Here is a 15,704-nt window from a genome sequence, read left to right on the forward strand (position 1 = left end):
AGGCGGGGTTTAGGACTGTCCACTTGTGAGTGAGCGAAGAGGTCATCCGGGACACGCCGTGCTGGTAAACGTGCGATACCTGCGCAGCTTCATCGAAGAGTAATCTGATCAAGATGCTTCACTCCTGCCCGCCTCGCTCCGTTTTTTAACATCAACCCTCTAACGTCTCGATCTACGAGTATAACGATATGGTTTAAATAATTAAAGGAGTACAACAGCAGTTTTACAGCTAAACGAGTGACATAAACAAAACAGGGACCACCGTTCCTCTTAGATATCTTTATTACTACAATATGAGCGCTCAATAGTTCAAAAACAAAAACGGTATTAGTGCGTTTCTTGACTATTATTGTGTTTAACACGCAAAGAAGCCCCCCCCCCAAAAAAAAAATCAAACATCAAATCAAAAGTCACATCAAAGTACATTTACTCAAATACTGTATGCTACTTAAGTACAAATTACATGTATTTTGTACTTTACTTGGGTATTTCCATGTCATGCAACTTCATACTTCAACTCAACTGAATCTCAGAAGCAAATCTTTGACTTTTTACTCCACAGCTTTAGATTAAAAAATTTAAAAATTAAACAAACACTTGGATTCACTGGAAAATGTTTTTCTGAGCCTCTGCCTCATTTTTCAGACCCGGAAGCTACGACCGATAGTGGCATGGAGTGAACCATCCCTCACAGTGAATACAGGATCTTTGACAGTATAAAAATTCTCCAAGGAGCCGCGGAGGTCAGCTGGAGACTGAAGCGGGACAGGTGAGCTCTTCACGAGGGAAACGGGCAGCGGAAGAATGGCTAAAAAGTTCTACGAGTTCACGAGCAAGCTGCTCTCAGGGGAACCCTTCAAGTTCTCCTCCCTGCAGGGGAAAGTGGTCCTCATCGAGAATGTGGCGTCTCTCTGAGGGACGACCACCAGGGATTACACCCAGATGAACGAGCTCCACGAGCGCTACGGCGCCCAGGGGCTCGTGATCCTGGGGGTGCCCTGCAACCAGTTCGGCCATCAGGTGAGGAGGACATTTTTACCCGTTTAAAATAAAATGTAACGTGCTGCTTTTATTTCTTTACGTTTGTTTCCTGCCTGCCGTGAGCTGCGAGGAAAGAGGAAGTCGGTGTTGAGTCAGAGGGTTGCACCCAACAAGACAGGTTTAGGACATACTCAGAAATATTCCACCAGGTCACATTAAGCCAGTTAATAGTTGTTATTAATGGTAGAGCTGCGACAATTAGTCGATTCATCAATAAGTTGATTGACATGCAATTATTTGCAGACTATTTTCATAATCCATTCATTGTTTTGAGTCATGAAAAAAAAATTTGATTCCTGCTTTTTAAACGTGAACATTTCCTGCTTCCTTGATAAGGAACTCAACCCTTTTTCTTTCTTTTTTTTGGACTGTTGATCGACAAAAGATATTTTAGGCTGCGCCTCAGATTTTGGAAAACATTGTTGGATATTTTACATGATTTTTCTGACACTTCAAAGACCAAACAGCTCATTGATTAATCGAGAAAATAATAAACCGATGAATCGATAATGAAAACAATCTGAACCTGAAGGCTTCTTGTTGAGAAGCAGAAAGTCAAACAACCCGTGAAGTGAATGAATAAGTGATGTCGTGATGACCCGTGCAGGAGAACTGCAAGAACGAGGAGATCCTGGTGTCCCTGAAGTACCTCCGTCCCGGAAACGGCTTCCAGCCCAAATTCCAGCTCATGGAGAAGGTGGACGTGAACGGGAAGGACGCGCACCCGCTGTTCGCCTTCCTGCGGGGGGAGCTGCCGTCCCCCAGCGACGAGCCGAGCGCCCTGATGGACGACCCCAAGCTGATCACGTGGAGCCCGGTGAGCAGGAACGACGTGGCCTGGAACTTCGAGAAGTTCCTGGTCGGGCCGGACGGAAAGCCGTTCAGGCGCTACAGCCGCAGGTTCCTCACCAGCGACATCGAGGGGGACATCAAGAAGCTGCTCGGCCGGGCCAACTAACGCCGGCCGCCGCGTGTCCCTCCACAGCTCCCGTAGACTCCTCTCGCTCTCCACCTGCGCTCACCTGCACGCGGCGGCGGCGTTTCTGCTCTCACTGTATGAAGGAACCCTCTGAAACTGCTGAGGAGGGTTTCTGATGGAGCGTGACAGGCAGAAGTGATCAGCTGCCTCGGGTGCACGTGAAGCACAGCTGCAGTGTGACGTATTAAACATTTATTTTCAATAAATTGGTCTCAATGAACGACGCTTTGGTTTTGATTATTGACCTCAAACACAACTTCTTTGTAATTTAGCTCCACGATGAGGTTAATATTCAACTTCCTGTCTGTCCTGTTTGAATTTATTCTTCTAAAAGAGGATGAAACATTAACCGAGTGAGTCGGTGCTGCTGAAGGTGTAATTCAGGTAATTCAGCATCACCTGCTCATTTCATAATCCGGGAATGACAAGGAGTTGCGCAAGAGTTTGCACTGGGTCACGTCCTCACTGTGATCATGGCGCAGCAAGAAAATTAAAAAAACTTGTTGAGGCTTCCAGTCTTTATTGTACTTTGAACTCAAATATTTCTCAGTTAAAAACAAACAAAAAAAAACCCTGTAAATATTGGCAATAAGATAAATATGACGACAAGAATTTATACACCTATTTAAAATAGTTGTGAGTATTTACATCTCTTCAGTTACTGTTGAATTGCTCTCGTGATTTTATTTTATTTTTTCTGGCGGAGAAGAAATGATTTCTGGCATTTGGCAGCTGTTTACAACTAAATACGAAGCGTTACAGATATGATGTAAAGCTTTTCTAGTCGTCGGGATTATATTCAGTTCTGATAGTGACGGCAGGACGAGGCACCTGGAGGCCCCGAGCTTTAACATGCCACGATGCAACAGGCTGCAGGATTCAAAGCCACAGCACACGACTTGATGCAAGTAGATACATGAAGCGGGTGTTACTAGAAGACCTTTTTGATATTGAGCATAAATAAATGTGCTTCCTGGGATGGTTTCCGAGTCTCATTGTGTTTTATTATTAACTGTGAAGCTGAGATCGCTGGCAGGAAAAACAAGTGGCTCATAAACGTTCAGCTGTGTGAAAGGTACTGATGCCCCGCCCCCCCGCCACGCCCCCATCCGGTGATGATGTCGACACCAAGTCGGACCAAGTCCAAGTTTCATGAATAAAAAGCACCACTTTTATACCGGTTTATTTAGCTTCACTCAGTGTGCTTTTAAGATATCAAATAACATAGCCATTTCAATACAGAGCTGCATTAATGTACACTACTAATAAGGACAAGCTGTTGCAGGTGAGCGAGGTGGAGGTGTGGGGGGGTGGGGGAGTCCAATCAGATCAGGCAGCGGTCAAATGATGCTTAAAAAGACATGTTAAAATGATCCGTAGGTGTGCGACGCGCCGTGACCCCTTAACGACCACGAATACTTCTGTCACGTCCCGATTCACCAGAAGCAGGTAGATCATGTGAAGTCAAAGTGCCTCCTTCTAGTCAGGTTGCAGGAATCGAAAGGCCGCTTTTTCATTGTGATTACAAAAGAAAAAAAAAAAAAAAAGAAGGAAAGGAAATAGAAACTGTTAGCAGGGCCGGACTCCTCTCGTGAGTTTAGGGCCTCGAGCGTCAGCAGAGCCCGAAGCTGTGCGTCAAACAAACAAAACAACAAAAACAAAAACACGGCTGGCCGAGAGCACGACTCGGTGCTAAAGCGGGACGTCCCCTCTGTGGTTCAGACCGCGACAGGTCCAGCAGGCCGGAGCAGGAAGCCCCCAGCCACCGGTGGCGCGTGTGTGTGTGTGTGTGTGTGTGTGTGTGCGTGCGTCTGTGTGTGTGTGTGTGTGCGTCTGTGTGTGTGTGTGTGTGTGTGTGTGTGTGTGTGTGTGTGTGTGTGTGTGTGTGTGTATGTCACACTGTTAAAAACAAGAAGCTCTCAGAAGCCCCGCCTCCTGCTAGCGGTTCGACCATAAATACCCGGGAACGCTTTGGTTCAAACTTTATATGCATTTGGCTTTTTTTTTTTTTTTTTTTATATTTCTCGTGGGCAACAGAAACATTTTGTTTATCTACATGTTTTGAGGGCACTTCTAACGTTCTGCTCATCCAGTGAGAGGATCTACATCTGGTCCTCTTTAAAACTACGCTCAGACATCAGCCGGCCTCCCGCGGCGGGGAGGAAGTCCCTGACGAGGTCGTCGGCGCGAACTGACCACGTGCGAGACAGAAATCAAATGGCGGGAAGGAAAGGGTTAATAATGTTATAAAGTCTGTGGAGTCCTCTGTCACTAAAGTAGCTTTGTGTGTGCGTCCGAGTGTCTCTATTTGCCGTATGCGGTTCAACTCGTGTCCCTCGGGCTCCTCAGTTCGTGTCCATGTGGTCGTCGGCCGGCTCGGGAGCTCCGCCCAGCGAGGCCGAGGGAGGAGGTTTGGACGGGCTCTCCTCGTCCCGGCGCTGATAGAAGAGCACGTAGGCGGCTTTCGTCTGCAAAACGGGAGGAATCGGGTTACACCACAGGCAGAGGAACACCCGACACCCGGCGGGACAGACGGAGGGGGAAACTCACCACGATCTGATCCTCCGAGGCCGACGACACGCTGCTGTCATCGAAGTAATACCACTTCCCGTCCACTTTGTTCTTCCCGTACGCCGTGTCTGTCACACAAAGAGGAGGTGGAGTTGTTCACAGCAGTGTTGAAGGCTTCTACTGTTATCGGTGTTGAACTAACAGAGACGCTCGTCAGACTCAGCGACGGGCAACACACACACACACACCTGCAGCGGAGAAAACTAAACTGATCGTAGGAACCCGGAAAGAAATATTAAAACCAGCGTAGGATATCTTAAATATGAAGGTGAAGTTGCCCTCGACGACGGAGATCCAGGAGACATTTTCAAATCAGTCCCGTTTAGAAGTTTAATGCCCGATAAAAAACATGTCGTAGTTAAAACGTTAAATCATAAAATGCGCTATTGAAATAATTTTCCACATCGCGACCAAACAAAAATGCATCTTTTTAGCTCCAGGTGACGAAATCAGAGTTTAATGTTCAGACTGACACCTTCAGTAAACGGACAAACTTTAAAATCATCGCTGAGAACTTCTGACGACACTGAAAACAACGTTCATAACGAGGAGGAGGAGGAGGAGGAAGGAGGAGGAAGGAGAAGGAGAAGGAGCAGTAGAAGAAGGAGCCGTAAACAGTGATGCCGTTCTTGTCTCCACCCAGGAGGAAATAAAATCGTATCACAGTTCTCCATAAAGAGAGTAAAATGGAACTGGACAGAGTCCACGGAGAACAATGAGGCTCTGTGCCGTTACACTTTAACAGACTGCAGTAACCATGGCGACACAGTGGACGTCTCAGCTCTCCATCTGTTGACAGACGGTGTGGATGGATGAGGACCAAACAGACCGGAGAGCTAAAAATAAGATGGTTTCATGTAAAAAATAAATAAAGTACAACCGGCTCTTTATGGTATGTGGATGTAAATAAGAGAATGTGCTGACTCACAATGACCCCCCCCCATCCCGCCGTAGTGGTTGGACACAGCGATCAGGTCGTAGATGTAAGGCCCGGCCTTTGGGTCGCACACGAACTCCGACATGTTCAGATCCCTGCCAAAGAAAAACAGTGCGTCCTCGGTAAGCATGACTCAGCAGGATTTCAGCTTCCCAGTTTGAGACCGTAATCCCGACGTAACTCAGAGGAAAACATGTTCCAACAGGAGGAAGGAGGTCAATGACTCACAGGGAGGTGAAACATATGAACATGAGTCTAATTGTTCCTCGAGGTGTGATAGACACTTCTCTGAAACAAGAGTCCAGTTCTGGAAAATACAACCAGCACTTCCTCATTCAGATCTCTGCTTCAGTGTCTACAGCTCCCTCTAGTGGTCAGAGTTCAGAGGTCCTCTGACACAAATGTCAAGAAAACTACTTTGAATAATGAGATGAAGTCAATTTTATTTTTGAAAGATTTTCTTTGATATTCAATGTAACACAAGTCTTCTTTAAATTCTCAGTTCTGCCTCCACAGGGAACAATATAGAAATAGGACACTTGAATGACAGAATAATTATCAATTTATCAAGTCTTTGTTCGCTGGTGAAAGTGGAGACAGACTGGAAATAAGAGGAAGAGAGAAATGTGGTAAAAAAAAAAAAAAAGGGAGTCCAAATGAGGATGTTGCAGTTATGTGCTGTTATACAAGTACTGTAGCGTGCATGTGATGCGTGTGCACACTGGGGAGGGGGTTAACAAACTAAATAATCCTGCTGGTTGTTCTGGATTATTCATCTGAAGTGTGATTGTTTGATTTTTAGTCACAACACGTTCCTGAAAATACTTCACAACAAAAGCCTCGTTAAGAAATGAGGAGGTTTCTATCTAATAAAATGCTAATTGGGGCTTTTAATTTGAAATAATACAGGAAGTGTTTGACTCAATTAATACATCCTAAATGTAATTATGACTAATTACTAATAGCACGCTCCAAGTCAGCTGGGACGGACTCCATCTCCATCTGAACCCTGAGACGTCCTTATCCAACGTACCTGATGGGGAAGTCCACCACGGTGTCCAGCTTGTCCCTCCAGCAGCGGTTGTAGGAGAAGCGCTTCAGGTGGACCACCAGGATGCGAGGCAGCGACCACAAGTCAAACTTTTTCGTGGCCTGTTGGTGTTTCTTACATGTTGGACAATACCTGCGAAGAAAAGATGAGCTTTAGAGGACCAGGACAGCGGAGAGGTGGAGGTCTGAGAGTGAGTCAGGGCGGAGACGCCTCACCACGGGTCGTGCTCTCCCAGCGTCTCCATGGTGGTGAAGAGGTCGATGCATTCCCTCAGAGCCACGGTGGCTTTCTTCTTCTGGGGCTGCAGCATGCTCTCGTGCTTCTCGTAGGCCTGCGCGAGATATTTACCGAATCATAATCTGTTTCTCACATCGTGTCACGTGACTCTGCTGAGTATTTAACCCACTGACCTCTGCTTCATGCTCGTCATAGCACAGCTTCTTGGCTTTGTTGTCCCAGTCGATCGCCACCGTGGAATGTGCTGCAGAGAGAAGAGGAGCTGCGTTCACACAAAGAAGTAAAAACCATCAAAGCAACAACAGGTTGAAAATATGAACACTGACGATTAAGTTTGAGGACGTCGCCGTCACACGGCAGCGGGCTGATGTTGGCCGTCCCGTACGAGTTGACGATGCTGAACGTGAAGAGCTTCGCCACGTCTCCTTTGGACCCGTTTTCCAGGTCCGAGGTCTCCTCCTCCTCTTCGGACTGTCCGGTCTCCGGCTCCGGACTCACCTGGTGGTCCATGGCCTCCTCTTCACCTGAACACACACACACACACAGAAATAACGCTGTTAGTTGATGCTCCCTGTGATTGGATCTTTCCCGAGCGGGGTGAGAAGCCGCTGACCGTCGTAGAGCCCGTTGGTCTCGTTGCACGTCCCTGAGTGGTTGCTGCCGTTGCTGGAGCTGGCGCTGGCGCTGGCACTGGCACTGGCGCTGGCACTGGCGCTGGCACTGGCGCTGGCGCTGGTGCTGCAGGACGCCTCGTCTGACAAGGTGCTGCCGCAGCCCGCCAGGCCGCCGCTCACGCCGCGGTTCAGACCGGACACTGTGGAACATCCAGCAGCCTGGCTGTAGCTGGTCACGGTGGCCGAGGCCGACGCCCGGCTCTCACTGCTGGGGCTCTGGGAGTGTTTGACGTAGCGTCTGCAACGTGGAGCAGCGGAGGAGAGTCAACACGCAGCAGCAGGAAGCAAATATGAAAAGAATCTGAATGAAAATCTAAATTAAAGTTTTCAACTATTTTAATGTTATCAGTTTAACATAAAGATGATCCAATCAGGACTTTTGAGGATTGCTTTAAAACTTTGTATTTATCTTTACAACACTGTACATTATGTACTAAAACTAAGAGATAATAAAGTTAATTAATTATTTGGATTAATGTTTTAATATTCCACTCAGAGACAGAACTGAAACCACAGCAGCCTCTGCTTGATTACAGGGAACAGATTTATCAGCATTGATGCAGTTTGTTCCTCTTCTCATCGATAATATTGCTGCTGTGCTGAAAAGTGTCCTAGTTTATCATCAGGTTTGCTCCCTACGTTCGACTCCATCTCATCCCACGATATTTACAGCATCTGTTCCCACACGGTCACGTGGCCGCTTCTTACCCGATCCTCTCGAGGATCTTGTCGTAAAGAACGTCCGCTATGAGGTTGTGTCTGGGCACGGTGATGAGTAAAGGCTGGCCAAAAAGCATGGCGCTCGTGGAGCTCCCAATATGCTTTGAGTGGCGCTCCCTGAAGTATACCGGCAGGTTCATCCTCTCACTGTCCTCCTCCTGCACTTCGTACCTGCAAAGAGACACGCGCATTAAAAGCTGCAACCACGGCGACGGACGTCTCATCGTCCTGTCAACAACGAGACTCACACGAAGATGTCGTCTTTCTCCATGATCTGGTTGAGGCCGTCATCCCGTCTGTAAATTTTATGGAACCTATGATTGTAAACATCCGCCACCACCATCTAGAAAAGACAAGCGAGATTCAAACTTAACAGCTATTTCAACCCAAGACAAAAAATATATATTTTTTAAAGATTGTAATGTTGCAAAAAACTAGAGAAGAAGGAGAAGAAAGTTCGAACATTTTCTGGAGGGAATCCACAGAGTTTGGAGAAGGCGCTGCACAGGTCTGCCACTGATCCCAGTTTGGGGACCACCACCCGATACTGACGGACAAAAAAGGAAAATGCATCATATTCTCAGTGTGTGAACTGCTTCTTTTAAATACATTTAGAAATCCAATTTCTCTTGAAAGTACAAAAGAAAAAAAACCTGTTTGTCTTCGACTCACCTGTGTGGGTCTGGACTGTGGGTCCGACCGCACCAGGAACACCTCCATGGTTCGGTCCTTCTTCATGGGCAGAGGCAGCGTGAGGTAGCAGAATGGGTCGAAGGTCACAGACACCTTTGAGCACTCTGGGCACACCAGTGTGGATTTGAAGAGGCCGTGGAAAATATCGACTATGATGGAGTCGTTGCGCAGGCGGTGGTTCGTCCAGGCCTCCTTGGCGACGATCTGGAACGGGAAGAAGAATCTTTCTTTAGATGTTAAATTTAAAACATCAATCCAAGGTGCTGAACGTTGATGTCGCTCTTACACACAATACAAAAACACATGTTTTATAGAGCTGTCAGTTTCATAGCTGAGTCACTCTCTTTGAAACGATCAGAACAAAAAAAAACTGCTGAGAGCGCTGTGAAGACGTGGCATCATATTACAGCATCGCTCCATCCCCACGTGGGAGCTCTACCTCATCGGGACGGCCCTCTGCATCCCTCAGGGCCAGGTAAGGCTTCTTCTTGACGCGGTTCAGATCTTCGTGGAGCCCGTCCAGCAGGAAGGCCAGCAGCTCCTGGGAGTCCTGCTGCTGGTAGCCAGAAAACTGGGGGGCAAAGCGTCCGACCTGGGTCTGGAAACAAAAAGGTAGATGTTCTTAACTTCATCTGTGGTGTGCGATCGTTTTTCACCTTCAGGAAAAAAATAAAAAGCATTTTGACAGAACTGACTTTGAAGGTGCGCGGGGCCACGTAGCTGCTGCGGCTCAGCCACATCTGCTTCACCAGATCTGCGTAGGCCTCAGCGATCTCGCCCCTCATCCCCAGGGGGTTCTCTCGGTTGATCTCGGCCTCGTACTGGTCATTGAGGAAGTACTCTGTGAGTGAAGATGCGTTGCTCAGGCACTGGAGGAATAGAGACAAAAAAACACAAAAAAAAGGTGGATTGTGTGAACATAATACCTAGAAATATGGCACATATTGGACATACTGGAGTATTTGTTTCTTACCTGGAGGGCAGAGTTCATGAAGCACGTATTACCCAGATTACTGAGACCACACAGGCCAGGCTGTGATTGCGACTCTTTGTAGTTGTAGGAGGAGCTGTACGAGTTGTAGCCCCCGAATCTGTTGGAGGAACAGACCCGTTACTGTTGGTATCCTGGAGACACCGTGTTGTGATGAAGACTAAGACTTCAGGTGAATGTTTAAACACATGGAAGGACAACCAGCGAGGAAAAAAAAACAACATCTCCTCGAGAGAACATGTCAAACAGTTATCATTCAGACCTGTATGAACAACTAATACAACACCAGAGTCTCGTTCCTGTTTATAGTACCGGCACAAATCCCTCTGCAAAATGTAAACAAATGTACCGTATGTCCAAATGTTCATGATAACAGAAGCTCAGGGCAGCTGTGTATCGCATTGTATCATTGATGTTTGCCTAACATTTAAATTCAGACAAGTTTGTTATCTTTTTTAAGTCTATAGCTGACACACACACACACACACACACACACACACACACACACAGTGAAAGTGACAATGGTACTTTTCCACTCAGACAGCAGTTAAAAGAGGAATGAAAACCTCTTTGCTTCTTCCAGTGTCACACCACCTCCTGAGGTTGTTCGGGGAAATCAAATGATCAAAGCCTTTTGAATGAAGCGTAGCAATAAAATCAAGTCAGCACTAAACTCAAGATGTCAATTCTGCAGTTACACATTTTAATTGCCTTTAGAAGTTCATTTCTTGTGCCTGCACACATGAGCAGAAATCTCCCTCTAAAACTCAATTTTGACATTATTTTTGAATGTTTTACTGCATGTTTTGAACGTATGAACGACAGGCAGTTTATTTGCTACCCAATGCAATAATTATGCAGTAAATCCTACATATCTTTTGATATAACATAATCAGTCTGGAGTTCAATAAAGTCTTTAGAAGTTGCAAATGACCTGGTACCTCAGTGTATATCATTTTCTTATTAAACTGCATATTTCCATTTCACAGTTAAATAACTCCTCTAATCGTATTACCCCATCCTCTGTGCAGCGGTGGGCCTCAAACAGCACACACGAGCACCTTAAGGACATAATGTTTCTTTTTCCAATAAGTCCTGTAATGGACTCCTGCTGCCACAGCACAGAACAGCGTGTTCTCTCCGTGTGCGCTCCTCACCGTGCGATTCTATTTAAATAATGCTGATATGACCAAAGGTATGTATCTGACACGACCCTGCTTTCAAGTAGACGTTGATATGCACCGATACTCTGGGTGACATCAGCAAGCAAAACATAAAACCAGCCAGAAGAAATTTAAAAATGAAAGTGGAACTGGGGGAAATTTGAAGTGGAAATGGAAAACGATCAAATCTGACAAGCTTAAAATCTCCGTTAGTCGCGTTTACAACACAACTGCATGAAAAATATTGGATGAGCTGGTTTATTTTTTTCCCCCAACTTGATACTAAGAATCATCATAATATTTAATGAGTCTTGGGAAAGATAACAACTGGAAACTACAGGAGCCGAGAGAGAAACTGGTACACAAGCACGAGACAAGGTCAAAACCTGGCTGCACCAAGTACACAACGCAAAAAGGCTTTTAATTAGAAAGACTGCATTTGATTTGAAACGGATACAGGAAGCTGTCAAATTCAGCCAATCAAAAGAGACTTCACATGTCAGTCACGCAGCATTCGACCAACTTTTCTGTGTTTATAGGACTGACTCTGTCCAGCCAAAAAAATAAAATAAGTCCCACCCTTACAAGCCACACAGGGGCTTTATCAATGAATTAATTAAATCAGAAAAGATGCCTCACCTGTTGCTAGACGAAGTGCTGTTGTTGAGTGCGTATCCTGGGCTACAGCTGCTGTCGCCGTTGGTTACTGTGGAGGAGGCGCTGGCTGATGAGTTTGAGGAGAGTTTCGGGGAGGTAGTGAAATTCCTGGATGGGGTTGTACTGGATCTGGTGAGCAAAACATAAAGCAGGTTTCAGAGAAGCACATTCCTACAAACTTTTTAATATTCTTTAACATTGATATATATATATATATATATATATATATATAGAGAGAGAGAGAGAGATAGATAGATAGATCTATATATATATATATATTTTTTTTTATATATATAGATATCTATCTATACATATAGATATCTATCTATATATATATCTGTAGATATATATATATATTTCTATATAGATAGATAGATAGATTTCTATATATATATATATATATATATATATATATATATATATATATATATATTTCTATATCTATAAATATCTATATCTATCTATCTATATATAAGTCCTCTCCTTCACAGCTGAGTAACAACAACAAGCAGCTTGCTTACTTGGGATGGGAGGCTTGTCTCGGCCACGTGCCATCCTCATTCTTGCGCTCAATCACAAGCACCTGTGGGGAAACAAGTGGACTTAAATCCAAGCTGGCACGCTGTGAGCTGTCATGTCTCAGGTTGGACTTTAGTCCGGTACATGTGACACCATCTGCTAAACCTGAGCAGCTTCCGGTTGGTCCGCAAACTGCACTTTCATACGTTTTAGTTTTTTTTCTATTGTAACCAACTGTATTATCATCTAACTTCCAGCTGCCATGATAGATTCGGACTTCAACAGCTGCTGTGGTAAATGAACTTGATTGCAGACGCAACAAGAACACCTTTCTAATGCAAGCAAGTACAAACTCCCTTTATTTCCTGTGATAAATAAGAAACTTATAGCGATTATAACCTGAACATTATACATCTAATTGCAGGGCTAATGTACTGGATAGCATTATGCTCTCCGATGTAATGGCAGTAAATTATGTATACAGAGGGAGAACCTGTACGGTAACCAGGCGTTCTTTGGTCCATCAGTGATCTTAAGGGTTATATTTTTCAACACAGCTCGACCCTACCTGTCCCTGGAAGAGACCGGCATCCTGCACAGTGCTGTCTGGCTTGTTCAGCTGCTCGTAGGTGTTGCTCATGTATTTGTTCCAGAGCCTGGTCTCCTTCTCTGACGGGATGTCGAACAACGTCCTCATCTCCTTCTCTATAGTATCTGAAAACAAGCCAGACATTTATCAGGTTGTTTTCAGCGTCAGCTCCAGCACACACGAGGAAACCGTAGCGTGCTCAGCTGGATCCTCACCTATAGTATCGGCTTTACTGAAATGGCGCGTGACCACATTGTCCATGTTGTCGTTCTCACACAGGTTCAGCTCCAGCAGATAGACCTCCACCTTACAGTGCTTGACAAACATGCCATGTTCGACCACCTGGAGAAGGAACGAGGACATTTCAGAGATCTCCACACAAATTATGATCATTATTAGATAAAATTTAAAAAAATATCCTTTTCGCAGCGTCACCTTCCTGACGATGGGTCTTTGGCCCTCGAGGCAGCCGTACCAGCTGACGAGCTTGTTCCAGGCCTCGGTGGGTACGAGGACGTAGTCCAGCTCATCTATAAGGTGCTCTTTCAGGGCCTGAGTCTCCTGGTCTTTAGGGGAAAAACAAACAAGGTTGAGGTGTGCCGTTCTAAAGCGAAAGCAAAAGTATCCCGACAAAGGACGGCGTTTTTTACCTGAGAACAGCCCGGAGTTATCGATCGGTCCTGGGTAGAGGCTGCGTTCCCCGACATTGTACATATCCCAGCTGTCAAACCCCACATACTTCTTCCACTGTTTGAACCACCGGCTGTCTATTAGATACCTTAAAACACACAATGGAAAAACATATATCACACTTTTAAAAGACACTCGAACATTTCTCTTTAAAGTTTTTAACATATCATATCTCACAGTGTCACCTGGACAGAAAAATGGGGGTCATGAGATGATAAACAGCATGTGAATGAGGGAGTCACTGCACGCAGTCCTGTGCCATCAAAGAAGATTACACAACAACCACACTGCCTTGGCATTTTCAGATATAGCAACACCAAGCTAGTGTGACTTAATCTCTTTGAAAGAGAATCCCCTTTAGTTAATAGGCTTGTTTTCCCATAGTAGCCAGCTTTCATAGGGAAAATCACACAGCCGGGTCGAAGAAAGTTTTATGAGTCTCAGTCAAATAAGGTACGAGTTCTTTGTCCTTTGACCTGAGATTCATTTGGCCAAGTTATGCAAGTGCTCCTGGAAACTCAAAAGGTTTGGGAACCAGCAGGACGGCCGCTCGTCTTTAAAAGCATCTTGAAACACCATCTGAAGGGAGTACCTGACTATTTTAGACAACATTATGAACACGAGCTCACAGCTTTCAGCTGACAGTCACAGTGGCCTGTTCCTCCCGGTAAACAAGCGGAAGTGCTTGCTCGTCTGACATTTCCCAGATGTGATCTTTATTTGATGAGGTGAAGCCTCTTGAACACTGGTTCCACTAGAACAGAACCAGAACAGAACCAGATGGTGTCAAACTACACCGGCCAAGTTAAGACAGGTCGCACACTTTAAAACAGGCATGTCACTGCACGCAGGTAACGAGCTCTCAGCCCGACCCCGCCAGCGGGCCCGTTTCCTGATCACAGCTGGTGTCGTCCGGAGCAGGTCGGACTGGAAGGGGAACCAGCACCTGAATCTGGGGCCTAAGTTCTTCTGTCAGCCGACGAGCAGCCACATCAGCTAACGTCGCCAAACTTCTCCCAAAACAGGCAATAAGATCCGGATACTGTACAAACGAGCCGCTTCGGGTCGCTGCTGTTGTTGTTGTTGTTTACGACTAACGTCCACGACCGCGCGCGCTTCTATTAATAAATCGATTTGAAGTCGGGCTAACGAGCAGCTAACGGGCAGCTAACGGGCAGCTAACGAGCAGCTAGCGGGCAGCTAACGAGCAGCTAGCGGGCAGCTAGCGGTGAGCTAGCGAGACGAGGCAGCTAACGAGCAGCTAACGAGCAGCTAACGAGCTAATCTGTTGACATCAGGAGCGAAAGAAACTGTCGAGTTCAGACTGTCATTAGCCTGCTAGCGTTAGCACGTTAGCATTTCCTGTTTCTCACTCGCTAATGGCGGCTAGCCGCGGCTAGCCGGAACAGCCGGTTAGTTCCTGCTTCTGCTTCTCACCATTCGTCGCCTTTTCTCAGAGTTGTTTTCAAAAGCGACCCGATAGTCTGTTTTTGACTTTCCGTTGAAGGGGTTGGCATTTGTGCGGCTACCGGCTCCGAGTCGGAGTCTGCCGCGTTACCCGACTCGGGTCCGCCTCCCTCGGCCATCATGCAGCCAGTGTGCCGGTAATCGTGAACGCGCTCGGAGGAGACGCACCGGGCGCGCGCAGCTGATAGGAAGCGCTCTTCCTCGCCGGTCGGTGCGAAGCGGAGGAGAGCTGCTGGGGCCCCCCAGCGTTCAGCACCGGCACCGGGCCGGCACCGGGCCGACCACCGGACCGACCACCGGACCGGCACCGGGCCCGTTCAAGATCACAAACTCTCAACACAACCCTGAACTCTGCACGGACTCTCCGTCGCATGGAAAAGGTTTTATTTGCAGAACAGCTGATCAGTTAGTTCAATATATGTTTAGACTTTAATGAAATAAACATAAAGGGTTTATTTTAATCCAGCAGGTAAAATATTGATGTGAAAATGCACATTTTAATTAAAAAAAAAAAAAAAACAGCAGCAGTGAAAGTGTAAGTTAACACTTTTACATTTTATTTCAGGGAACTTCTTTGTAATTGAAAAGACTATTGTGTATTATAAGCTGCATGTAAATCTGTTTGATGAAAATATTTTAAATTAATGTAGTATATGTGTCCCTGCAGGAAACAGATTGACAACCTGACAGTATTTTTGTATATCCAGCGTAGAGATTTTAATCTG

General features: G+C 45.9%; 2 protein-coding genes across 3 annotated transcripts; one reads left to right on the top strand and one right to left on the bottom strand.

Moving 5' to 3' along the window:
• Window positions 1-721: 721 nt before the first annotated feature.
• On the top strand, window positions 722-2,093 carry gpx1b (glutathione peroxidase 1b). The gene is made up of 2 exons (XM_069707395.1): window positions 722-1,020; window positions 1,649-2,093. The coding sequence occupies exons 1-2, from the start codon at window positions 805-807 to the stop codon at window positions 1,997-1,999; spliced, it is 567 nt and encodes a 188-aa protein (XP_069563496.1). The 5' UTR covers window positions 722-804; the 3' UTR covers window positions 2,000-2,093.
• A 1,011-nt stretch (window positions 2,094-3,104) lies between these two features.
• usp4 (ubiquitin specific peptidase 4 (proto-oncogene)) lies at window positions 3,105-15,123 on the bottom strand. 2 transcript variants are annotated; one of them, XM_069707407.1, is made up of 22 exons: window positions 14,950-15,123; window positions 13,473-13,600; window positions 13,258-13,388; window positions 13,038-13,164; window positions 12,802-12,947; window positions 12,236-12,297; window positions 11,697-11,843; window positions 9,877-9,994; window positions 9,599-9,772; window positions 9,343-9,501; window positions 8,883-9,107; window positions 8,674-8,757; window positions 8,459-8,553; window positions 8,199-8,381; window positions 7,430-7,728; window positions 7,143-7,340; window positions 6,990-7,060; window positions 6,795-6,910; window positions 6,562-6,711; window positions 5,520-5,623; window positions 4,571-4,659; window positions 3,105-4,488 (listed from the first exon to the last, which is right to left on the bottom strand). In XM_069707407.1, the coding sequence occupies exons 1-22, from the start codon at window positions 15,099-15,101 to the stop codon at window positions 4,366-4,368; spliced, it is 3,081 nt and encodes a 1,026-aa protein (XP_069563508.1). In that variant the 5' UTR covers window positions 15,102-15,123; the 3' UTR covers window positions 3,105-4,365. The 2 variants fall into 2 exon arrangements, with proteins under 2 accessions (XP_069563508.1, XP_069563517.1); XM_069707416.1 differs by lacking the exons at window positions 3,105-4,488; window positions 4,571-4,659 and adding an exon at window positions 4,770-5,427.
• Window positions 15,124-15,704: the final 581 nt, after the last annotated feature.

The sequence above is a fragment of the Brachyistius frenatus genome, unplaced genomic scaffold, assembly GCF_029030835.1.
Source record: "Brachyistius frenatus isolate BFR_SWC_R1_liver_20210118 unplaced genomic scaffold, ASM2903083v1 Contig_4, whole genome shotgun sequence".
Taxonomy (NCBI): domain Eukaryota; kingdom Metazoa; phylum Chordata; class Actinopteri; family Embiotocidae; genus Brachyistius; species Brachyistius frenatus.

Coding starts and splice junctions, on each gene's coding strand:
- usp4 (XM_069707407.1), bottom strand. CDS start 15,101: ATGATGGCCGAGGGAGGCGGACCCGAGTCGGGTAACGCGGCAGACTCC. Junction 13,601..14,949: donor CTGAGAAAAGGCGACGAATG/GTGAGAAGCAGA, acceptor GTGTGTTTTAAG/GTATCTAATAGACAGCCGGT. Junction 4,489..4,570: donor CCTCGGAGGATCAGATCGTG/GTGAGTTTCCCC, acceptor CCCGTTTTGCAG/ACGAAAGCCGCCTACGTGCT.